The sequence below is a fragment of the Oncorhynchus masou genome, chromosome 1 (genome assembly GCF_036934945.1).
Source record: "Oncorhynchus masou masou isolate Uvic2021 chromosome 1, UVic_Omas_1.1, whole genome shotgun sequence".
In the NCBI taxonomy this organism is placed as follows: domain Eukaryota; kingdom Metazoa; phylum Chordata; class Actinopteri; order Salmoniformes; family Salmonidae; genus Oncorhynchus; species Oncorhynchus masou.
The window spans coordinates 62,726,942-62,751,865 of record NC_088212.1 but is presented as its reverse complement, the minus strand read 5'-3'; the positions used below and the strand labels follow the sequence as shown (position 1 = coordinate 62,751,865).

The 24,924-nt window shown below is 41.9% G+C and overlaps 2 protein-coding genes across 2 annotated transcripts; one reads left to right on the top strand and one right to left on the bottom strand.

The window, feature by feature from the left end:
- Window positions 1-1,990: 1,990 nt before the first annotated feature.
- Window positions 1,991-16,380, bottom strand: ca7 (carbonic anhydrase VII). The gene is made up of 7 exons (XM_064991417.1): window positions 16,270-16,380; window positions 15,415-15,612; window positions 10,522-10,640; window positions 8,736-8,831; window positions 6,287-6,349; window positions 5,973-6,128; window positions 1,991-3,644 (listed from the first exon to the last, which is right to left on the bottom strand). The coding sequence occupies exons 1-7, from the start codon at window positions 16,304-16,306 to the stop codon at window positions 3,522-3,524; spliced, it is 792 nt and encodes a 263-aa protein (XP_064847489.1). The 5' UTR covers window positions 16,307-16,380; the 3' UTR covers window positions 1,991-3,521.
- A 673-nt stretch (window positions 16,381-17,053) lies between these two features.
- On the top strand, window positions 17,054-23,885 carry LOC135547658 (NEDD8-activating enzyme E1 regulatory subunit). The gene is made up of 20 exons (XM_064976850.1): window positions 17,054-17,163; window positions 17,652-17,755; window positions 17,872-17,932; window positions 18,046-18,076; window positions 18,170-18,241; window positions 18,592-18,671; window positions 19,873-19,982; window positions 20,114-20,223; window positions 20,350-20,412; window positions 20,508-20,571; window positions 20,716-20,807; window positions 20,948-21,007; window positions 21,121-21,254; window positions 21,592-21,667; window positions 21,875-21,914; window positions 22,137-22,223; window positions 22,335-22,427; window positions 22,565-22,679; window positions 22,892-22,941; window positions 23,065-23,885. Exons 1-20 carry the CDS (start codon window positions 17,114-17,116, stop codon window positions 23,172-23,174), a joined length of 1,602 nt encoding a protein of 533 aa, XP_064832922.1. The 5' UTR covers window positions 17,054-17,113; the 3' UTR covers window positions 23,175-23,885.
- The last annotated feature ends 1,039 nt before the right edge of the window (window positions 23,886-24,924 follow it).

The window sequence follows — 24,924 nt, the reverse complement described above, 5'->3', positions numbered from 1 at the left end:
GATTACTAAATGGAGGGCCTGAGTGTTTTGAATATCCTTCATACAGCACAATCAATCAGGAGTAAGCTCTTTGCCAGATGTCTCTACCACCCTGGGGCTACGCAAGAAATCACAACTGTGTGCTGTGCTCCTCATATCAGTGAACAAGCACGTCAATCACTGACCTTTGTTCTCTCACCCCTGGGCTGAGGGGCGCACTGATTACATTTACATATCCTCACGGCTTCTGATTAGTGAGACAGAGTTTAAACGTTGAGAGTCTTGAGAAGCTTTTTCTTTGAACACGTTCGTGCACACACACACACACTCTCACCACCAAAAGTTTGGGGTCTGGGGTCACTTAGAAATGTCCTTGTTATTGAAAGAAAAACAATATTTGGCCATTAAAATAACATCAAATTGATCAGAAATACAGTGTAGACATTGTCGTAAATGACTTTGTAGCCAGACACAGCTGATTTATGGAATATCTACAGAGGCCCATTATCAGCAACCATCACTCCTGTGTTCCAATGGCACGTTGTGTTAGCTAATACAAGTTTATCATTTTAAAAGGCTAATTGATCATTAGAAAGCTTCAGCTTCATTAAATATTACCCGCAAAACACATGTCAACGTCAATAGTGAAGAGGTGACTCTGGGATGCTGGCCTTCTAGGCAGAGTTCCTCTATCCAGTCAGTGTTCTTTCGCCCATTTTAATCTGTTCTTTTTATTGGCCAGGCTGAGATATGGCTTTTTCTTTGCAACTCTGCCTAGAAGGCCAGCATCCCAGAGACGCCTCTTCTCAGTTGACGTTGAGGCTGGTGTTTTGCGGGTACCATTTAATGAAGCTGCCAGTTGGACTTGAGAGGCGTTGTTTCTCAAACAAGACACTAATGTACTTGTCCTCTCGCTCAGTTGTGCACCGGGGCCTCCCACTCCTCTTTCTATTCTGGTTAGAGACAGTTTGCGCTGTTCTGTGAAGGTAGTACACAACGTTGCACAAGATCTTCAGTTTCTTGGCAATTTCTTGAAAGGAATAGCCTTCATTTCTCAGAACAAGAGTAGACTGACAAGTTTCAGAAGAAAGGTCTCTGTTTCTGGCCATTTTGAGCCTGTAATCGAACCCACAAATGTCAATGCTCCAGATACTCAACTCGTTTAAAGAAGGCCAGTTTTATTGCTTCTTTAATCAGGACAACAGTTTTCAGCTGTGCTAACATAATTGCAAAATGGTTTTCTAATGATCAATTAGTCTTTTAAAATTATAAACTTGGATTAGCTAACACAACGTGCCATTGGAACACAGGAGTGATGATTTCTGATAATGGGCCTCTGTACGTCTATGTAGATATATATTTTTAAATTGTACATATATTATTTTTTTAAATCAGCCATTTTCAGCTACAACAATCATTTACAACATTAAGAATGTCTACACTGTATTTCTGATCAATTTGATGTTATTTTAACAATGGACAAAAAAATAATAATTGCTTTTCTTTCAAAAACGAAGACATTTCTAAGTGACCCCAAACTTTTGAAGGGTAGTGTACATTTGTACCAGGATCAAGGTTCAATGCATACTGAAATTCCTCACACATCAATAGCTGTCAAGAAAATCAGTGACCATGTAAACTGTTGTGTTTACTGATTTCAGTGGACTGATTGAAATGTTTCTGATGAGTCAGGAATGGACAGCAAAAACTATACATGTTGGTTTTAAAAGTAATCCACTGTAATGCATTTTGTACTTGCATGGGGCTCATTAGGAACTGTTTCCAAATGCTTACTTCTCAGCTCTCTGTTAGACTACACAGTGGCAGCAGTGACTCATGTTTAGAGACTGCAGCAGTCACCATTGTGAGAACTAATTCTGGGACCCACACTTGACCTAGTCATAAACATACTTTTAAAAAGGTCATTTGTATACTCCACACAAGCATGTTAACGGCAACAAAACGTTTGATAGATTTCCTTTAATCTCCTCTTTTGTTTCTGAAACAACAGTACTGAATCTAATATTATTGAAGAACTACAATTTACAAAACAAACAAGTCAATTAAATTGTCACCAGTTCATGCAAAATGATTCACATGGTAAATATTTAATAAATCATGTCCCTGATATTGTACAATATCAATTGTTTGAAACAGATAGCTCAAGTGCCAGTTCCAAGCCTTAATTCCCATAGGTGGGACTAAGCAGAGGGGTGTCCCCCTACCAGTTTGTCCATATGGGTAAATGCCCACCTCTATCTATGGAACAGCATTATGTAAAACTACTCAAACACAGAGGTCTGGCAGACTTTCATTAGGAATTACATAGTGTACCGAGGAGCAATGTCTCTTACAACTGTCGCTACAGTGGGGATCTATTAATCATTATGACCTTCACTTACTGAGAACTTCCATTATCGTAAAAGAACTGGAGCGTCACCCTGCCGGCAACAACGTACCACACAGTAGTGTAGGAACCGACTGTAGGGAGGAGGCTGTTCTGTGGCACAGGAGAAATGAGCAGCACACAAAGACATGGACATAAACCCATTACAGAAGTGTCTCATTTCCATACAGAACGTACTGTGTGTGTGTACGCCCTCTCCTTCATTTCTCGAAAGTGGAACTGTTTTGACCCAACATGAACTCAATACTCTATTCAGCGCATGCTTGGCATCTTTAAAGCTGATGTACAGCTGAGAGAGTGCCCTAGTGCCATTCCATCAATCACTGGGCTGTCAGGGCACAGGGAAAGTACAGAGCAAACTCTTACTTTACAGTTGAGCAATTTAAATGTAATTCCACCTCCAGTTGTGAGTGTTGGGTTAAAGGATCTATGGCAACTACTGTAGGACGATGTGGATCCAGCCCATCTAAATATGAATCAACATAGATTACCACCAAGAGGCCGTCAGGATTCAGACAACATGTTACAGAGCACTGGCATCATCTTCCATTGTTAGATAAGGTGTGGCTAAACCCTTGGGAAGAATATATAGCACCTTGCATAGAAACAATAGCAGCCTAAACAACAGCAATCCACTGGGTGGACAGAAAATGGTGTGTGTACGTTTGTGCGCGTGCGTTTGGGGTGGAGGGGGATTGTTCATTGACTTAAACGCTTTTCACTACACCCATGAGGCCACATTGACTTTTGTTTGAAAAAGGTACAATCAGATTTTAAAAAATAAAAAATCCCTACAGAGTTACATACATTAGACTGTTTTCTGTCAAGGCGATGTCTGGATGGCTATGTGAGCAATATCTTTCACTTCAGAAAAATGTTACAGATCACTACCATCTTTAAAAATAGAGAACTGTGCAGAGGGCGGCACATAGTAGTCATTATGACTGTTTCAAACGTCGATATCTGCATCTGACATTCAATTAAAGTGCGGTTGAAAGTAATTGACCTGTATATTCTATATTCATCATCAGTAGTAAAACTATAAGGTTGAGAAGAAAGTCTATTCAGACATTCACTCTGACATATAATAGACCATATGTTAGGCTATGCCACCAGGAGGTTATTTGCAGTCAAGTTAGTCAAAGGATGCTCGCACCTTCCGGCCTTTCAGGGGTTGAGGGGGTCGGAAGTTGTTCTCCATGCGTTTCCTGCCCTCTTCCTCCTCTCCGTTGAAGAGCAGCATCCTGAACTTTCCCATCTGTGGAGAGATGTTTGGAAACAGACAGAAACACCTTACTGGCTGCCGTGTCTAAGGGAGGAAAAACACAATAGCCTCTTAAGTAAGAAAGACTTTTCCCTGCTGAGTATCTCCAAAGAATTTCACAATTAAAAAAGGCCAAAACGTTTCCATCCATGACGTTAATCAGCTCCCAGGGATCAAAGGATTGTGCCCTGGAGTCCTACACGAAGGGCAGCGAAGGAGCAGTGAGGGAGCAGGCTCCCAGGCTCCCAGGCTCCCAGGCCCAGCACAGTCAGCCAGGCCAGGAACAGAAGTATGCAGACAGCATGCCGATGGGCCAAAGGTGACATTAATTATGTTTCCCAGTGCCATCACAAAAAGGCTGAGAACACAAAACAGTGCCAGCTCAGGAGGGGTCCTGGAAGGCATGCAGTCACCTCCCTGGTAAACAGCCTGTTATAATGGCAGTGGTGTAAAGTACCAATGTAGAAATAACCCCAAAAACTACTTTAGTAGTACTTTAAAGTATCTGTACTTTACTATTTATATTTTTGACAACTTTTACTTCACTACATTCATAAAGGAAATCATGTATTTTTTACTCAATACATTTTCCTTGACACCCAAAAGTACCCGATGCTTAGCAGGACAGGAAAATAGTCAAATTCACACATCCCTGGTCATCCATACTGCCACGCATGCTTCGTTTGTAAATTATGTCTGAATGTTGGAGTGTGGAGTGTTTCCGTAAATTTTAAAAACAAGAAAATGGTACCACCTGGTCTGCTTAATATAAGGATTTTTTTAGTATTTATACTTTTACTTTCGATACGCAAGTATATTTTAAACCAAATACTTTTACACTTTTACTGAAGTAGTATTTTACTGGGTGACTGACTTTTACTTGAATCATTTTCTATTAAGGTATCTTTACTTTTACTCAAGTATGACAGTTGGGTACTTTTTCCACCCCTGTATAATGGAGCAGAGCTGGGCATGCACCCCGACTTCAAACAGTCTACTACTCCACATCCATAACACAAGATCCCTAAAGCTGTAGCCTGCTTTCTTGATGATAAAAAAAACAAACAAGAAAAGATGAGAAACTCTCCAAGTTAATAAATGGGTCTTCAATTAACAATTTAGCTATAGAAGACTGTGTTTTGAATTAATTAGAACTACTAAGAGTAAAGTAAATATTTTAAATTAATGAAATGGGTCTAATAGCCAATTCCACCATTAGAGTAGACAGACTCACCTCTTTTTTCAAGCTATATAAGCACATGCAAGGGATAATCTAGCCTACAGTAATTCAGAGAACATGCACTGCACAGCTACATAGTAAAGGACATCAATGTGTGCATGACTGTCGAGAGCCCGGGGGTAATGCCCACTGTTTGAACAGAGCTTAAGCTGTGACACCTGGATCGACAAAGAGGTCTTTCACATCTAGGGTTCCCACTTGGATTTCAGCTGGCCATTGCTGCAGCCCAACTGAGTCCCCCCCCCCCAGGCTCATATTCTCTCACTCTGGCACACACACACACACACACACACACCTTTGCCTACTCCCCTGGCATCCACCAATCAAAGCCCTCCGTCTGGAGAAGCCATAGTAACATCATAGCCGGTTCAAGGACGAACCCAGCTCACTCACTAATGGTCACAAAGACTTCACATCGATAAGCAACTATATTGAGGTTTCAAATCATTAACCATTCACCATGAAAAGAGGAGAGAACTGAATTGGTCTATTGTCAAACAGAAACTGATAAGTAAAAGCATGCAAATGTTCACTTTGATTGCTCACTTGCAACACTATGGCTACGTTTACACAGGCAAGCCAATTCTGATATTTTCTCACAAATTGGTCTTTTGCGCTATCAGATCTTTTCACATCAAATATTTTCTAGAGCTGATCTGAAAATATCTGATGTGATTGTCAAAAATATCACATATGGGCTGTCTGTGTAAACGCAGCCATAGTGTTGCAAGTGTGCCATCAAAGTGAACCTTGACATACTTTAACTTCAGTGGTTCAGAAGAATAAATTCAACAGACACTCAAAATAAATCAGTAAAAATCTCAGTGCATTTTTCTTTCTTGAACTTTTCTCTGGTGTTGATGGAAGAAGGGCAGATGAAGGGCAGATGAAGGGCAGAACACCCACCATCAGGGCAGACGCCTGTCATTCAAATGGTTCATCATTTACATCATGACAAACGCAGTGGTTCACTGTGGTTTCCCTAGGCAAAGACCCCACATTTCCATACGCACAGATATCTCCATATTGGTTAGGCCCAGGTAGCACTGATTCACCCCTACCCAGATGGTAAGGGCTCCCACCTGTTTCTCTGAGACTATGATTGGCTCCTTCAGAACAACCCAGGTGACACTCTCGTGAAGAGGGGGCGTGGTCAGGGAACCCAGGTATGTCCAGAAGTGGAGGCTGTTAGGTAGGAGGCACTTTGGATTGAAACCTTTGAAATCAGCAACGCTTCCCTGGGTGCAAATAGAACAAAGAATAGCATGACAAATACGCTACACTTAAGAGGAGTCTTTTATCAGAGTATCAACATTATCAAGCATATCTTTCAAATGCCCTGTTGAATCATTCGAGCCACTCATCAGGTGATTCATTCTTTTGCATTATGACTTACCTTAAACTTCACCATGTATAAAGCATCTGTTAGCTTGTGTAAACCTCTGTGTTCATCTCCGATCTGTAAATAAAACACATTCCCTTTTTTTTTTATCTCAACTTCCTAACAGTAGCCCAAACAGAGTGTCATGAGAAAATACCATGCTTCCCATTAACATTCTAAATACACTGCTCAAAAAAATAAAGGGAACACTAAAATAACATCCTAGATCTGAATGAATAAAATATTATTTTTAAATACTTTTTTTCTTTACATAGTTGAATGTGCTGACAAGAAAATCACACAAAATTATCAATGGAAATCAAATTTATCAACCCATGGAGGTCTGGATTTGGAGTCACACTCAAAATTAAAGTGGAAAACCACACTACAGGCGGATCCAACTTTGATGTAATGTCCTTAAAACAAGTCAAAATGAGGCTCAGTATTGTGTATGGCATCCACGTGCCTGTATGACCTCCCTACAATGCCTGGGCATGCTCCTGATGAGGTGGCGGATGGTCTCCTGAGGGATCTCCTCCCAGACCTGGACCAAAGCATCCGCCAACTCCTGGACAGTCTGTGGTGCAACATGGCATTGGTGGATGGAGCGAGACATGATGTCCCAGATGTGCTCAATTGGATTCAGGTCTGGGGAACGGGCGGGCCAGTCCATAGCATCAATGCCTTCCTCTTGCAGGAACTGCTGACACACTCCAGCCACATGAGGTCTAGCATTGTCTTGCATTAGGAGGAACCTAGGGCCAACCGCACCAGCATATGGTCTCACAAGGGGTCTGAGGATCTCATCTCGGTACCTAATGGCAGTCAGGCTACCTCTGGCGAGCACATGGATGGCTGTGCGGCCCCCCAAAGAAATGCCACCCCACACCATGACTGACCCACCGCCAAACCGGTCATGCTGGAGGATGTTGCAGGCAGCAGAACGTTCTCCAAGGCGTCTACAGACTGTCACATGTGCTCGGTGTGAACCTGCTTTCATCTGTGAAGAGCACAGGGCGCCAGTGGCGAATTTGCCAATGTTGTTGTTCTCCGGCAAATGAAAAACGTCCTGCACGGTGTTGGGCTGTAAGCACAACCCCCACCTGTGGACGTCGGGCCCTCATACCACCCTCATGGAGTCTGTTTCTGACCGTTTCAGCAGACATGCACATTTGTGGCCTGCTGGAGGTCATTTTGCAGGGCTCTGGCAGTGCTCCTCCTTGCACAAAGGCGGAGGTGGCGGTCCTGCTGCTGGGTTGTTGCCCTCCTACGGCCTCCTCCACGTCTCCTGATGTACTGGCCTGTCTCCTGGTAGCGCCTCCATGCTCTGGACACTACGCTGACAGACACAGCAAACCTTCTTGCCACAGCTCGCATTGATGGGCCATCCTGGATGAGCTGCACTACCTGAGCCACTTGTGTGGGTTGTAGACTCCGTCTCATGCTACCACTAGAATGAAATCACCGCCAGCATTCAAAAGTGACCAAAACATCAGCCAGGAAGCATAGGAACTGAGAAGTGGTCTGTGGTCCCCACCTGCAGAACCACTCCTAGATTGGGGGTGTCTTGCTAATTGCCTATAATTTCCACCTGTTGTCTATTCGATTTGCACAACAGCATGTGAAATTTATTGTCAATCAGTGTTGCTTCCTAAGTGGACAGTTTGATTTCACAGAAGTGTGATTGACTTAGAGTTACATTGTGTAATGTAATTTTTTCTTAATTTTTTTTGAGCTGTGTATATACACAGTAGATCATACACACATTGCCACAATCATATATTGATGTGTTTTTTTAACCATCATGTACTGTATGCATACTCGGAGTGCACAAAACATTAGGAACACCTTCCTAATATTGAGTTGCACCCCCTTTTGCCTCCACTGCCATACCCCATTCAAAGGCACTTAAATATTGTCTTGCCCTTCCACAGTCAATCGCACACATACACAATCCATATCTCAATTGTATCAAGGCTTTAAAATCTTTCTTTAACCTGTCTCCTCTCCTTCATCTACACTGATTGAAGTGGATTTAACAAGTGACATCAATAAGGGATCATAGCTTTCATCTGGATTCACCTGGTCAGTCTCATGGAAAGAGCAGGGGTTCCTAATGTTTTCAGTGTCGACATCAATGTGTTATCAATAAGCTATATTTCATAAACAAATTATATACTTATTATTTAAATACCTTGTCTATAAAAGTGCGCGCCACATATTTCTCACATGGTCCTGGTATGATTGAACAATTTGCAACACAAACACGTGTGAAATGTTTGGTCTTCTCTGTTCAGACATAATATCATAAACATGTTTTTACATTGTTCCTTCAGTGATTGCTGGTCTTCAGTCTAACCCCTGTTAAACAGCCCTGGTGAAGCAGAAAGAGATTCAATTCCAAAGCAATGTACTGGCTGACGGATGAACAGCTGCTGGCTGGTGCCGGGGGAGATCCTCTCACCTCTAAAAAGATGCCAAGGACAGCCAGGCCATCGGGGGCTGCCGCTGCCTCCCCAAATGTCTTGTACTTGTCTGCGTTCCAGTGCACCAGATGAAGCTGCATGAGGAAACAGGGAGGAGGGCCAGCAGGGTTAGGGACAAGCCTGAGACAAGCACCCAAATTCAGGGAAACACTGCTTCTTTGTCTCAGGTACTAAACAAACCAGTCACCTAGTTGAGGGGTGAACTGAACCAGAGAAAGGAAAACTACTTCTTGGCAAATATAGATGCAGATATGCAACGCATTCAGAAAGTATTCAGACCCCTTGACTTAATCCACATTTTGTTTTGTTACAGTATTACTCTAAAAACCGTGTTTAAAATCCTCAATCTACACACAATACCCTATAATGACAAAGCACATTTTTACAAATGTATTAAAAATCTAAAAACAGAAATACCTTACTTACATAAGTATTCAGACCCTTTGCTAGGAGACTCGAAATTGAGCTCGGGTGCATCCTGTATCCATTGATCATCCTTGAGATGTTTCTAAAACTTGATTAGAGTCCACCTGTGGTAAATTCAATTGATTGGACGTGATTTTAAAAAGGCATACCTGTCTATAAGGTCCCACAGTTGACAGTGCATATCAGAGCAAAAAACCAAGCCATGAGGTGGAAGGAATTGTCTGTAGAGCTCTAAGACAGGATTGTGTCGAGGCACAGATCTGGGGAAGGGTACCAAAACATTTATGCAGCATTGAAGGTCCCCCAGAACACAGTGGCCTTCATCATTCTTAAATGGAAGAAGTTTGGAACCACCAAGACTCTTCCTAGAGCAGATCACCCTGCCAAACTGACCAATTGGGGAAGAAGTGCCTTGGTCAGGGAGGTGACCAAGAACTCTATGGTTCAGAGTTTCTCTGTGGAGATGGTTGTCCTTCTGGAAGGTTCTGCCATCTCTGCAGCACTCCATCAATCAGGCCTTTATGGTAGAGTGGCCAGATGGCAGCCACTCCTCAGTAAAAAGGCACATGACAGCCCGCTTGGAGTTTGCCAAAAAGGCACCTAAAGGACTCTGACCATGAGAAACAACTCTTTGGCCTAAATGCAAAGCGTCACGTCTGGAGGCACCCTGGCACCAATCCCTACGGTGAAGCATGGTGGTGGCAGCATCATGCTGTGGGGATGTTTTTCAGCGGCAGGAACTGGGAGACGAGTCAGGATCGAGGGAAAGATGAACGGGGCAAAGTACAAAGAGATCCTTGATGAAAACCTGCTCCAGAGTGCTCAGGACCTCAGACTGGGGTGAAGGTTCACCTGCCAACAGGACAACGGCCCTAAGCACACAACCAAGATAACGCAGGAGTGGCTTCGGGACAAGTGAATGTCCTTGAGTGGCCCAGCCAGAGCCCGGACTTGAACCCGAACGAACATCTCAAGAAATCCTGAAAACCTGACAGAGCTTGAGAGGATCTGCAGAGAAGAATGGGAGAAGACTCAAGGCTGTAACCAAAAGGTGCTTCCAAAGTACTGATTAAAGGGTCTGAATACTTATGTAAATTTGATATTTACGTTTTTTTAAATAAAATTTGCAAAAATGTTAAATTACTTTTTGCTATGTCATTATTAAGAAAGTGTGTGTAGATTGATTTTTTATATTTTTTTTATCCATTTTAAAATAAGGCTGCAACGCAACAAAACGTGGAAAAAGTCAAGGGGTCTGAATACTTTCCGAATGCACTGTATGTCGGGGAAAATTGGGTTACCTCGGCTCCGTCTGTGTGATTAGGGGGAAACACTCACCTCTGAAGCGTAGGTCTTCCCTCCGACGGTGTGCTCTGAGCCATGGCTGCCCTTCCCGCCCCAGTGGAAGTGGAACTGTTTCAGCCGGTAGGCGTTGTCAAGGGGGCCTGCCCTGATTACTGTCAGGGCAGAGGACAAGAGACATCAGTCAGCCACTGCCACGCCTCTATGCTCCTATGCCTCGTGTCTAGCATGGTACCACTGCAGAGCACAACACACCAGACAGGCAGGCAAGAACCACCACACACCAGGCCTGGAAGAGCACCTCAACATGGCAACACCTGCCACTGCTCATTAAATCACTCTCACTAAAGCTGACAGACAGCAGACACTCTGACAGACACATACGGTGCCTTGCCCTACAACCACACGGTTGAGAGCATTTGGCGAAACAGGTTAACACACTGTATTAACACAACTATATCCTCATGAAGGCCTTACTTTACCTGACATCAGACAAATGAGAGTACTTTGAGCCTGCGTCCTGATATGCCTAGGATTTGTCCCTTCACTAACTGGAGTGGTGCTGGGGATAAGGTCCCTAGGAGAGACAGTGTCTGGGATGGGCTCTGTTACTGACAGTGTAGGACAGTGTGTCACTTTACTGAAGAGCTCCAGGGAGGCCAGGGCAGTAGGTGACAAATTCTGTCTGATACCACTGGAGCCAAGCACACACATACACACACACACACACACACTCACACAGTCTACCCATATAAACACACAACGAGATCGTTATGATGGCAGATGAAGAGAATGCCAGAGAGCGGAGTGTCACAAGCTAGGTTTCCTTCCATCTAATTGGCAACAGATTTTTATGCTAATATTCTAAAATCATTTTCCCACCAAACAGACTTAGTGTTTGTGATGGCGTAGTGCACATAAAAATGACTTTTGAAGTTAAATTCCCCATGTACCAAATACAAAACTACAAGTTAAATGGGTTTGCATTGCATTTTCCATTCTCCTGGTGGTTTTGTCACAAAATTTGTTGCGTTATATAGCAAAATGTGCCCACTCTGGTCTGGGAATGTGTGCTCTAGACAACAGCCCACAGACACAGTGCTACCAACATGAGATTATTATGAATAAGAGCGAGATGATTTTTATTTGTCAAAGGACAGCCAAACGTCAAATCATTATGTCACCAGAATAAGACCCCCAATATTTATTGGAAATGAGCATCAAGCTTACTGTTGCAAAGGCAACCAGCAAACTACCAGAAATTGTGCATCTTGCAAGGATTTTATGTAATCTATCACAAGACATCTAGTGGCCCTTTTGGGTACTTTAGATTTTTTGAGGTGTCTAATAGTCTCTGGCCCTCTGTGTGGCCTTATCACATGTAAAATAGATGACATAAATAAGATTTACAAATAAAAACATACAATGACAGCTGTAAAACATTATCCAAAATATAATCTCTCAATTTAGAAAATACCATTGGTGTTTAATACGAGGGTTTCAGCATGAAATATCCGTTATATATAAACTCAGCAAAAAAAGAAACGTCCTCTCACTGTCAACTGTGTTAATTTTCAGAAAACTTAACATGTGTAAATATTTGTATGAACATAAGATTCAACAGACAAACTGAACAAGTTCCTCAAAATCAAAAGTAACAGCCAGTAGCTGGTGTGGCCACCAGCTGCATTAAGTACTGAAGTGCATCTCCTCCTCATGGACTGCACCAGATTTGCCAGTTCTTGCTGTGAGATGTTACCCCACTCTTCCACCAAGGCACCTGCAAGTTCCCGACATTTTGGGGGGGGGGCCCTACCCCTCACCCTCCATTCCAACAGGTCCCAGACATGCTCAATAGGACTGACATCCGGGCTCTTCGCTGGCCCTGGCAGAACACTAACATTCCTGTCTTGCAGGAAATCACGCACAGAACGAGCCATATGGCTGGTGGCATTGTCATGCTGGAGGGTCATGTCAGCATGAGCCTGCAGGAAGGGTACCACGAGGTAGGAGGATGTCTTCCCTGTAACGCACAGAGTTGAGATTGCCTGCAATGACAACAAGCGCAGTCCGATGATGCTGTGACACACTGCTCCAGAACATGACGGACCCTCCACCTCCAAATCGATCCCGCTCCAGAGTACAGGCCTTGGTGTAACGCTCATTCCTTCAATGATAAAAAAATTTAAAAAATAAATGCGAATCCGACCATCACCCTTGGTGAGACAAAACCACGACTCGACGGTGGGTTTGTGCCCATAGGCGACGTTGTTACCGGTGATGTCTGGTGAGGACCTGTCTTACAACAGGCCTACAAGCCCTCAGTTCAGCCTCTCTCAACCTATTGCGGACAGTCTGATCACTGATGGAGGGATTGTGCGTTCTTGGTGTAACTCGGGCAGTTGTTGTTGCCATCCTGTACCTGTCCCGCAGGTGTGATGTTCAGATACACTGGTCCTGTGCAGGTGTCGTTACACGTGGTCTGCCATTGCGAGGACGATCAGCCGTCCGTCCTGTCTCTCTTTTTTACAAATTATCTTTGAAAGACACAGGGTCCTGAAAAAGGGACATTTCTTTTTTCCTGAGAGAGATTTATAAATATATATATAAAAAAAATTACACACTTATTCTGCTATGTCAGTGTGTATTTGTTGTCATACTGGTGGCAGTTATGAAAATGAAATAAGTAAATTATTGGATGAGTTCATAAAAAATAATGACATTAATGATTGTTTTATCATTATTTAGGCTATTTTCTCTTGAACCTTATGGTCTATCTACTAGAAATGCATGGACAATATGGAGACCGATATATATACATTTTTAAAATATTAATGTAAAAGTTACCAAAAGTTACAATAGATTGGCCTATATTTTCTGCTATTTACCAAAATGACCTTCTTGCCCTTTGTGCTGTTGTCTGTGCCCAATAATGTTTGTACCATGTTGTGTTGCTATCATGTTGTTGTTATGTGTTGCTGCCATGCTGTTGTTGTCTTAGGTCTCTCTTTATGTAGTGTTGTCTCTCATCGTGAGGTGAGTTGTCCTATATTTTTATTTTGTTTTTTTAAATTTCATCAGTAGCCTAATAAACTGCATGCTTTCCTGAGTTGTAGTGGGAGGACCACACAACATAATATCATTGCGTGACTCCAAGTTTGCTTCGATAGGATGGTTTCTAGATCAATATTTGCACAAAGATATTTCCGCCATTTCTCGCATAATACATTGGGACCTACAAACAAAGATCACACCTTGTCAAATGGACAAATTGTTTGCTGACATTTATAAAATTGTTCCTTCATTTCTGTTTCCATCAGCCCGGTCGGGATTTTTTTTTTTCATGTGTCGAATAATTCATCCGCATGAAATGGTTGGGTGGATAAGAATGGCACCTTGGTAATGTGTGCTTTAGAGCATGTTCATACGTTTCCTGAGTTAATGATACACTAGGCATGTATACACATGTACAAAAAGGTACACACACACAGGCGAGAGGACACAACCACAAAAGGGAAACAGGACAAAATGGGCATGCCGAGGTGATGAAACTTCTAATCAGCTCCTGACGGTGAAAGTACAGGGAAGCCTATCCATCATAAGACCATGTCATGCAGAGTGGAACTTCTTCGTTTGGTTTCTGTACATTTGTTTTCATAGTGATCTGCACCTTAGCCAAACAGCCGCACTTTTTTGAGACAGAAAACAAAAATCAGTTGTGGCTTGTATTTTCCTTTTGAGGAGGGCCTTTTTTTAAATTAAATGGATTTTGTCACATGCTTCGTAAACAACTGGTGTAGACTAACAGTGAAATGCTTACTTATGGGCCTTTCCAAACAATGTAGAGAGAGAATAAAAACAGAATAATAAGGAAACAAATACACAAGTCACAATAAGTTGGCTATATACACAGGGTACGAGTACCAAGTTGATGTGCAGGGGTACGAAATGACTGAGGTAGAAGGCCTTTTTGTTGTACAGTAGATGTTCAGTTACCACCTTTCAAAATACAAGCCCCAACTTATTTGGTTGTCATTCTATTCAGACTGTTGTTTCCTATTACATTTTCATGCCACAGAAGCAAAGTGGCTCTCCCCATTTTTTATTTGTCTATGACTTTGTTAACTTCGACTGTCAGTTTAAAAAACAGATGTGACACAACCATGAAGATTACCTGATGTGGTCAGATGTCTGCTCTGGCAGACAGACACTCCTACAGTTAAATACTGGCTTCACTATATCCACCAAAACACATCTCACTGAATCATACAGTCCAGTAGGAGTGGCCTTAATGATATACAAATGTAGGTGGTCTATCCATCAACCACATTTTGATGGTAGTTGTGAAGGAGTATGCAAATCATAAAAATATTTTGAATGGATAATATTTAACATTTGAGGTTTCCTGGCAGTAAAAGTAAATTTGGTCATTTAGGGCATTAGGCTTCCACAATCTACTTCACTGCTCAGAATGGACGAAGGTGGAGAATCTGGTGTCACTGAACTTTAAATTGATCTGCATATATAGGTAGGATTGATTGGCATAGGTAGGACTGCAGCCACTAAACACGTGTCACATGTGCATGCAAGGGTGGTGGTTATAGCATGATAGTACTACTACACAGTACCCGTAACATAATGATGTCACCTTACCAATACAGTGGTTTGTGTTGGCTAATGTCAAAGTCATGAGTGATAAAGGTGCCCAGAAACAACCACCCACCAGAGTGATATACAGTGATAAATACCTCCTGGGCTGGGTGACTTTCACACTCAGTCAAAGTTGAAGGGTCGATGATCGAATCTGAAACAATACTGTATCTCAATATTGCTTGTATTTACGTCCGCATTTTCTCTGTGAGAGAGGATTTCCACTCAGGGATGATTATATGGTCTACAAAGGATCTCTTCATCCACTGTTGCTGTTACCTGTTTTGTCGTCGGTGTCATCAAACTCTACGGTCACAGAGTGGCCGTTGTTGCAGATGTTGATTGAGTTGCAGTGGTCGTAGGAGACGAATATGGGAGGCAGGCTGGCATCGTATACAGTGTCCTCAGGAACTATGTCTATGGGAGACTGGCGATTGCCCTGGGCGATGGGGTAGTCTTTGTGCCATGCATCTGGACCTTAGAAACAAAGATGGTCAGAGCTGGACGTGACATTATGTAAAGAAAGGAGATAAGATCCATTAATTCACCATTTTATAAAAACTGAAGAAAGACATGACATTCTCAAGTTCACACCAAGACATAACATTTTAGGTTGCTGCATCAATCAACATATTGATCATAGGCCTCAATACCTTAACAATACTGATAGACTCCTAGAACTCAAAGACTTGCTAAAACCTGCTTGTTGAATAGATGGCTAAATAAGGTGGCATGCAGGTTAAGTATAATTGGGCTAATCTCGTATTAAGAGTTACTGTTTCTCTCAACGTTAGCACTATTGTCTGAGAATGTCAATGCGAGATCCCCACCCAGAACGCAGCAAACCAGAATCAATACATATATTTTTTAAATTAGCCCATCAGTCACCTGTCGATTCTTAAAAAAAGGTCCGATGCAGTCATAGTTCAAAACATGGATGTGATTATAGACTATTGCCAATAGAAACGTATTTAATCAAATATGCATTCAGTCTTGCAGAGACAAATGCAGTCTTTCCCGAATGCCTGTCACTCGCAGCGCATGAGCGTCCCCAAACAAGGTCAACGCTGCGATACGGTGTGTTCTACAGTAGCTTACATAGTGATGCTCTCCCAGGCTGGTAGGTTTACTTACCATCCTGCTCTCCGTATCCCCAGTGATGCCCTGTCATTGCGAGGATTCCGCTTAGATTCACCTTATCTATATGCTGACTGACTCTCGACTCACAGCCCAGACGGTACGAAATGATGAGATAAATGGCGTGCCGAAAATGAACTGCTGATGTGTGAGCAGTGTTGATAAAGACTGGGAGTGGAGGTTGGGAAGGATGATCAGGTGGCGACGAATGGCAATCGTAATGATACTTTCTTGCCACGCCCCCTTTTCAATTACCTTGCTTGATTTCTGTTTATTGTACTTCAAAACATCTAAAGAAAGACCCCTCATTTATGATATTTAGACCTATTACAGCAGCCAATTAAGATACACTTTCCTCTGAACTAACGAAATAACATGTATCACAACATGTTTTTAATGATAATGCATGGCACATATTTCAATGGGTATAGTGTTGTTTTGCTTTTCCAGCTTAAACCCATAACTAATATTTATGATTATATAACCAATATTTTAAAAGTCGCATCTAAACATTTAAGTCATTTACATTTAAGTCATTTAGCAGACGCTCTTATCCAGAGCGACTTACTAAAAGAACACATCACATCTTACTATAATATGTAATTCAAAATTCTAAGTCCTTGATTAGTCTGAACCGGTGATGCAACTGTGGCAGAATTAATGAATTACATTTTGCGCAAATTTGAATCGATTGAATGTTCACTACTACTCCCTCTGGTGGTCAACTGCAGTTAAATCGAAAGTGCAGCTTTGAATTTACAACTGCGTTCAACCACTTGTCTCTCTATCGAATCATCGAATGGAGCTATCAAATTAACCGGTGGGGTTCCCCAAGCGGACCATGGCAGTTACTAAAGCTTCTAAAGACCAGAAATACGATAGACAATTGAGGTATGTAAAGCTAGAAATTCTGTGAAAATTATACAGTTATTTGTTAAACCTAAATCTTTGCATGAGTTAGACATATCTCCACTGACAAACTGCAGCTAGTTAACGTAGTTATGCGAGCAAGCCCGTAACGTTAAATGATTTATTCTTGATAGTGTATTCTCTTGGCCTAACGTTAACTATGCCAACCAACCAGCATGCTTTAAAAGTATTATAGCTAGCTACTGTAGCTCGTCTCCATTGACATGCTAGTTAGCTGTCCTGTTATAGTCAGTGGTTAGCTGTCTGCTATAGCTTCTTGCCACCTAATTTACTTTCAACAACACCAGCCAGAATTGGTGTCGTTCATTGACTGAATCTCAAAAAGGTTCCTTGTTCTCGTCTATGTACCATACCAGATGAGATGTGATAATAGCTCAATAACAAGGCATTGAAGATGACAATGAGATTGGCAACATGCCGTTGTTATGATGGCCTGTACTCCATTTCAGATTGTGGGGAGACCATGGCCAAGAAGAACTTGAAAATGCGCACGTATGCCTGATCAATTCCACAGCATCTGGGACTGAAATACTCAAGAACCTTGTGCTTCCAGGTAAATATTTCAATATTTGATACTAGAAAAGACCGATGACCAGGAGTGGGAAAACACTGCTCTAAGGGAATGCATGAGTAGGCTAGCCTACCTAAGCTAGTTGCTCTCTCCATCAGGTATTGGAGCGTTCACTATTGTCGATGGACACACAGTCTCCGGGGAAGACGTCGGAAATAAGTAAGAACGTGATAGGCCTATTGTTTATCATCTAATTGAAGCGCTTTTGATCTTAATCTTAAAATGTTTTATACAATATACTGTCTTTATCTTTAACTTCCTTTTCTACTCAGCTTTTTTCTGAGCAACAACAGCATAGGAAGGGTAAACGATTATGCTATTCTACTCTATCAATATCTTAGCTCTACCTGTATGCAGTATGTCATAACAAGTCTTTTGGGATGGTGTGTTTTCCAGAACCGAGCCCAGGCTGCCACAGAGCTGCTACAGGAGCTGAACACTGATGTATCTGGCAACTTTGTGGAGGAGGTTTGTGTTTTCAACTATGAGCAGTAGATGAGTTCTTCCTGAAGAGGGCTGTCACAGCTTTCCCTGCACAGATTTACTATGACGCTTGTCATTTGAAAAAAGATCCTAGAGTTGACTACACAATCCTCAGGGTATAGCGGTAGATCTGTGTTAATTCCGATCAAGGTGTAGATTTACTATGGCGCTGCACTGGTTGAGTAGCCATTGATGGGTCTCATTGCCCACAAAGGGCACTTCTTTATCTGAATGTATTGATTGCTGAGTGTTATAAAACTAGCAGAGCACTTATAGTAGATCAGTCTTGTTTGTCAAACTCTTATTGTGATCTGGTGTTTTATTTTCCATTATAGAGCCCTGAAAAGCTCTTGGACAACGACCCAGAGTTCTTCCACAGATTTACCCTGGTGATTGGTGTCCAGCTGCCAGAAAGGTGCTATTCATCCTCTTATTCTTACACATTTATTTATGGACGTACACCACTGTTCAAAAGTTTTGGGGTCACTTAGAAATGTCCTTATTCTTGAAAGAAAAGTACATGTTTCATCCATTAAAATTGATCAGAAATACAGTATAGACGTTGTAAATGACTATTGTAGCTGGTAACGGCAGATTTTTAATGGAATATTTACATAGACGTACAGAGGCCCATCATCAGCAACCATCAGTCCTGTGTTCCAATGGCATGTTGTGTTAGCTAATCCAAGTTTATCATTTTAAAAGGCTAATTGATCATTAGAAAACCCTTTTGCAATTATGTTAGCACAGCTGAAAACTGTTGTCCTGATTTTAAAGAAGCAATAAAACTTGCCATCTTTAGACTAGTTGAGTATCTGGAGCATCAGCATTTGTGGGTTCGATTACAGGCTCAAAATGGCCAGAAACAGAGACCTTTCTTCCATAACTCGTCAGTCTATTCTTGTTCTGAGAAATAAAGGCTATTCCATGAGCGAAATTTCCAAGAAACTGAAGATCTCGTTCAACGCCGTGTACTACTCCCTTCACAGAACAGCGCCATCGGTCTCTAACCAGAATAGAAAGAAGAGTGCTAGGCCTCGTTGCGCAACTGAGCAAGAGGACAAGTACATTGGCGTGTCTAGTTTGAGAAACATGCCTCACAAGTCCTCAACTGGATGCTTCATTAAATCGTACCCACAAAACACCAGTCTCAACGTCAACAGTGAAGAGGCGACTCCGAGATGCTGGCCTTCTAGGGAGAGTTCCTCTATCCAGTCTCTGTGTTATTTTGCCCATCTTAATCTGTTCTTTTTATTGGCCAGTCTGAGATGGCTTTTTCTTTGCAACTTTGCCTAGAAGGCCAGCATCCCGGAGTCGCCTCTTCACTGTTGACGTTGAGACTGGTGTTTTGCGGGTACTACTTAATGAATAGTACAATAATCATTTACAACATTAACAATCTCTACACTGTATTTCTGATCAATTTGATATTATCTTAATGGACAAAAAATGTGATTTTCTTTCAATAACAAGGACATTTCTAAGTGACCCCAAACTTTTGAACGGTAGTTTCAAATGAAGTATTTTTATTTGGTATTTGTGATAGTCTTACAAAGTAACATCAAATATATATTTTTTTAAACCTTCTCGTCATGTAAATTATTTTATTTTCACAGCACGTGTTTGAGACTGGGATCAGTGTTGTGGAATGCAAACATACCTTTCCTGGTGTGTAGAACGTATGGCCTCGTCGGATACATGAGGCTAGTAGTGAAGGAGCACACAGGTATGGTAAACTCTTGTGAGTCACGCATGTATTTCTGTATCTGTAGTAATGGTGACAAGCACTCAAGGTCAGTGTTCTCTTGCAGTAAATTGAAAACACTCAAACAAGCTGTTTGCAATCACTCCCTCTAGTGATTGAGTCTCATCCAGACAATGCCTTGGAGGACCTGAGGCTTGACCAACCTTTTGCAGAGCTCAAGAACCACATCCAGTCCTACGACTTGGAGGGAATGGGGAAGAAGGTGTGTTTGGGTGTTTAAAAAAAAAAAAATAATAATTTTTTTTTAGGCCACTGTTGTGTTTTGTATTTTAGTTGTAATTTTGTCCTCACTGGTTCATGTATTTTCTTACGCTCTTGTGTTATGCAGGATCACAGTCATACACCATGGATCATCATTGTTGCCAAATACCTAGAAAAGTGGTTCAGTGAGGTAATACTTTTGTGACCAACAACCAAAGGCACATTCTACAGCAACCTATGATGTGCAAGAGAGCTGACAATTTAATACATTTTTTTTTTTCCTAGCACAATTTTCAGTTCCCGAAGAACTACAAAGAGAAGGAGGCCTTCAAACAGCTTATACGGCAAGGTATTTCACTTCACATAGATTTTTCTTGTCTTCATTTGTATTTTTACATTTTCACAGAATTTTAGTTGTCTACAGACACTATCTTATCCAGATTATGCCTGACTGTATATGGTTTGTGTTCTCATGATACTTGGTTTCTTTTAGGAATCCTGAAGAGTGAGAAGGGAACTCCTGAGGATGAGGAGAACTTTGAGGAGGCCATCAAGAACGTCAACACAGCCCTTAACCCCACCAAGGTGGCTCTTCTCATACCGCACCCCTAAACCCCCTCACTCCTTTCAGCCGTATTATGTTAATCCGTGCTGCTGGTTGCACAAGATCACTGGAAGTTGCTACTCTTGTCAACTTTGCTAACTCCACTCTCACCTCTCTGTAGATTTCAAGTGGCATTGACGACATTTTCAATGGAGAGCAATGCAATGACATTACATCACAGGTGAATCTAAATATGACGCGTCTACTCGGGCCATGATCGAAGCATCCTGTGAATGGTTTATTTGTAGGTTTTAATGCATGACTGGTTCTTCTGTCTTTCTCTGCTATACGCAGACTCCAGCCTTCTGGGTGATGACGCGAGCAGTGAGGGAGTTTGTGCACAACGACGGTGGTGGAAACCTACCTGTGCGTGGCTCCATTCCAGACATGATTGCGGACTCAGAGAAATTCATCACTCTCCAGAATATGTAGGTAGTGATAATTATATTATTAATTTATATGGCAAGCAGCCAGCCGCCGGTTTAATTAAAAAGTCAGTTGCTGTATGAGTTAATAGCGAGCACAGCTCAATGCTTGCAATGTGGGGCATATCAAGGAGGGGACAATCATTGTATAATAAACCATAAACCAATGTCCATAGCTAAATGGTAGAATTGTATGTGCCAAACCATATGACGCTGCAATTTCCACTGTTGTTTACGATTTCCTGTGCCTTAACCTTATTTCCCGAACACAAGGTATGCTTTGTGCTGGCATGATCATCATAGTCCTGGCCTGGGCATTAATGCAGGCATATGTTTTCAGTTATAGAGAGAAGGCAATGCAAGATGCTTCCGTCGTGTCTAAGCATGTGGAGTCTCTCCTGCAGTCTGTTGGAAAGGTATGTGAAACTTTATTCTGTAGTGTCAGGGATATTTAATCTCATGCGATGTCAAAAACACATAGTAACTCTCCTGCAGTAGTACTTATGCAGCAGTAGGGCTGTGTAAGGATCAACATTTTATTACCTTTGATAGATTGTAAAAAGGTTTGATTTCTGATATTATCTAGTTAATTGGATTGACTTCTGTCTTTTCTCTTGCTAAAGCCCTCAGAGAGCATATCTGAGCAGGACATCAAACTATTCTGTGAGTATTCTGACAAGAACACACACAACCATAATGTGAACAGGACATGTAATATGGCAGGAATGTAAATTGAATACTCTAACTCATTTAACAGTAACTCAAAGCGTCATGTCAGTCAGGTGTTGTTTGTCATACAGTAGTGTGGCTGCACTTTGATGAACCCATGATTGAAAGGGAACACTGCAGTAGGTTGAGCCCTGTGCTGTGTGTTTCGGTCTGCAGGTAAGAACGCTGCCTTCCTGAGGGTGGTGCGCTGCAGGTCTCTGGCTGAAGAATACAGCGTGGAGACGGTCAATAAAGATGCGATCAGTAAGTTCAACACCGTACAGACGCCCACCTTGATTTGGCCTATTCTGTTTTTGAGTCCCTTTGATTCTGTGTGTTGGTAGTGTGTACTAAGATTCTGCTCTCTCTCCTCAGCCTCCTGCATGGACAGTGCAGATGGGGAGATGGTGTTGTACCTAATGTTGCGCTCTGTGGACCGTTTCTATCAGCAGCATTCCCGCTACCCAGGTACGGCAAGGCTGGCGTAGTTCTGCTCCCAACACAACTGTCACACACAACCTGGCACACAGCGTAACTAAACTGTGTTCCGCAATGTTAAACTGCCCATCTCCAGATATGTGATATGTTCTTCCTCCTTTTTGAAGGTGTCTACAATTACCAAGTAGAAGAAGACATTAGCAAGTTGAAGTTGTGTGTGAACAGCCTTCTGCAGGAGTACAGCCTGAACGTCAATGTGAAAGATGACTACATCCACGAGTTGTATGTATTGTGCATAGTGTCCAGTCCAATGTTCTCTGCAGAGAGAATGGTCATTTTTACAGCCCACTGCAAAACCTCCCTACAGTTTTTGTGTTTATATTTGTAATTTAGCCAGAATATTTCCATTAAATGTAAAATGGGTATGAGGTTATCATCAAGGAGAGGAACATGATTAAATAATCTACATGTCATTTCACCTTGCTCTTTGACAGCTGTCGCTATGGTGCTTCTGAGCCACACACAGTGGCATCCTTTTTGGGAGGTGAGTTCTACAGGACTTGGATCCTATTATGGTCTAGCATCCTCGTGCTATTTTTGTTATGGGATAAACATTTTGTTTTCTTGGAGTTGGTCCAAATGTACCGTTTTCAATGTGTTTCCTTAGGATCTGCTGCACAAGAGGCCATCAAAATCATCACTCGTCAGTTTGTTCCCTTCAACAATACATTCATCTACAATGCCATGTCCCAGACAACTGCCACGTTTCAGCTGTAGAAAAAGCTATTTTCCTCCTTAATGACATGCACTTAACCCCTCTGTAAATTATATGAATGGAATGTTGCAGTGCAGTAGCGGTGATAACTGAAAGTTTGTGTAGTTGGAACACTTTGTTCATACTGTATGTTTCCACACATTATTATTATGTTGTGGCTGAAAGAAAGAGGAAGTTCTGATGGACTGTTTCTGATTACTTTTCAATGTTTGTGTTCTTGCTGGTTTATTCTCACACATTAAGTGTTGTACCTATTAGTACATTTTAATAATTTACCTGCCAAATTCAAAACATTCAAGAAATGTCCCAGGGTTTGAATTATTTCCTCTGAAGATATCCTGCACTAAACAGAGAAGGAAGTTTGAGGGAAATGCATGTGGTGTACCTGTACATTAGGTACCCAAGGAACTCTGATTGTGCTCCAACATCTTGCGCCCTGATGGGCAACAGTCTGGACATGGTACTTTACATGGCCAGCAGTAGGGGTCACATTGTCCTGTCCAAATCAAAATGAGCTGACTATCATGTGAGCTTCATGATGAACAAGCAAAATTGCCACCCTCTAATTTGCCCAAAGTTGACTGATTGGGCACAATTCCCAAGACATTGGCCTGATGGAGGAAATTTGTTAACTTTTCCTTTTGACTGGTAGAATAACCCCAACATGACACAAGCATCTCTATATGCAAAACAATAAAAAGAAATCCTCTTAAGAGCTGTGTAATATGTTGTTTTGGTTCCTTCCCCAGTTCAGATTATAGAGCATTGGTGGAGTGGTGTTTGTCACAAAATGCAGTGTGTGTTCTGTGGTGAGCAGGCACTCTGCTGACTACACACTTGGAGCAGAAACTCATCATAAAGATTTCTTGGGAGTATGGGTGTTTCCTCCCCCCAATTAATAAAAAATGCTCTGTATTTTGTTGCAGCACACAAATTCCTGCATAGTTAATTTATATAATCCCGATTACATTCAGTAGAGGGTGATATTTCCCATGTCGGCGTGAAGAGCATGTTTACGGTAGGCACACTCATACGATCATTGTGTTGAGTGAATAATTCCTGAATTCTGACTATATAGCACCCACTGTACCAGACATCATTAGCTACAAAATGTTAATGAGAAGCCTGCCTAAACCAGTTATGTTGTTTAGTCACTATGTTCTTGTTCAATGTCCCAGTCTCTGGAAACATTGGTGCTACTCGGTACCATTAAGAACAATTATGACCACTTCATTGCTTACATCTGATTTGTGTTGCAGCCAGCCAGGGACCAATAACAAGAGAGTTGGTATACTGAAGGCCACTGTTACATAACTGTGGGCTGCTTTTGAATATGCGTTGGTTGGTTGCTTAGAGAGGGCACTGACATGTTGTTCATTTGTTGTGTTTTGCCTGCAGGATTTAACTGAGTGGAAATTTGCCCCTGGTAGATTGTTTTCCTTGTAAGACCCCCGCCTCCTTCCTGAGGAGGACGGTGCAGATCACGGTGTTCGAGTGGCCTGCCAAAATGTACTTTGGCCATTTTCCAAACAGAAAGTTTAATCTTCTAAGATTATTCTGTTTGGAATGCCAGTTTTATTTAACCAGCCCTGAATCTAATCTACACACACAGTTGGGGTTGGACTGCATGGGCTCTAGGCAGGAAGCTCCTCTCTCGGCTAAGGATATTTATTTTACTGTTGCAATTTTATCACATCTCTTGATCTGAGTTGCTAATCATCTGGCCCTTAAGGCCATGTGTCTCAAGTACAA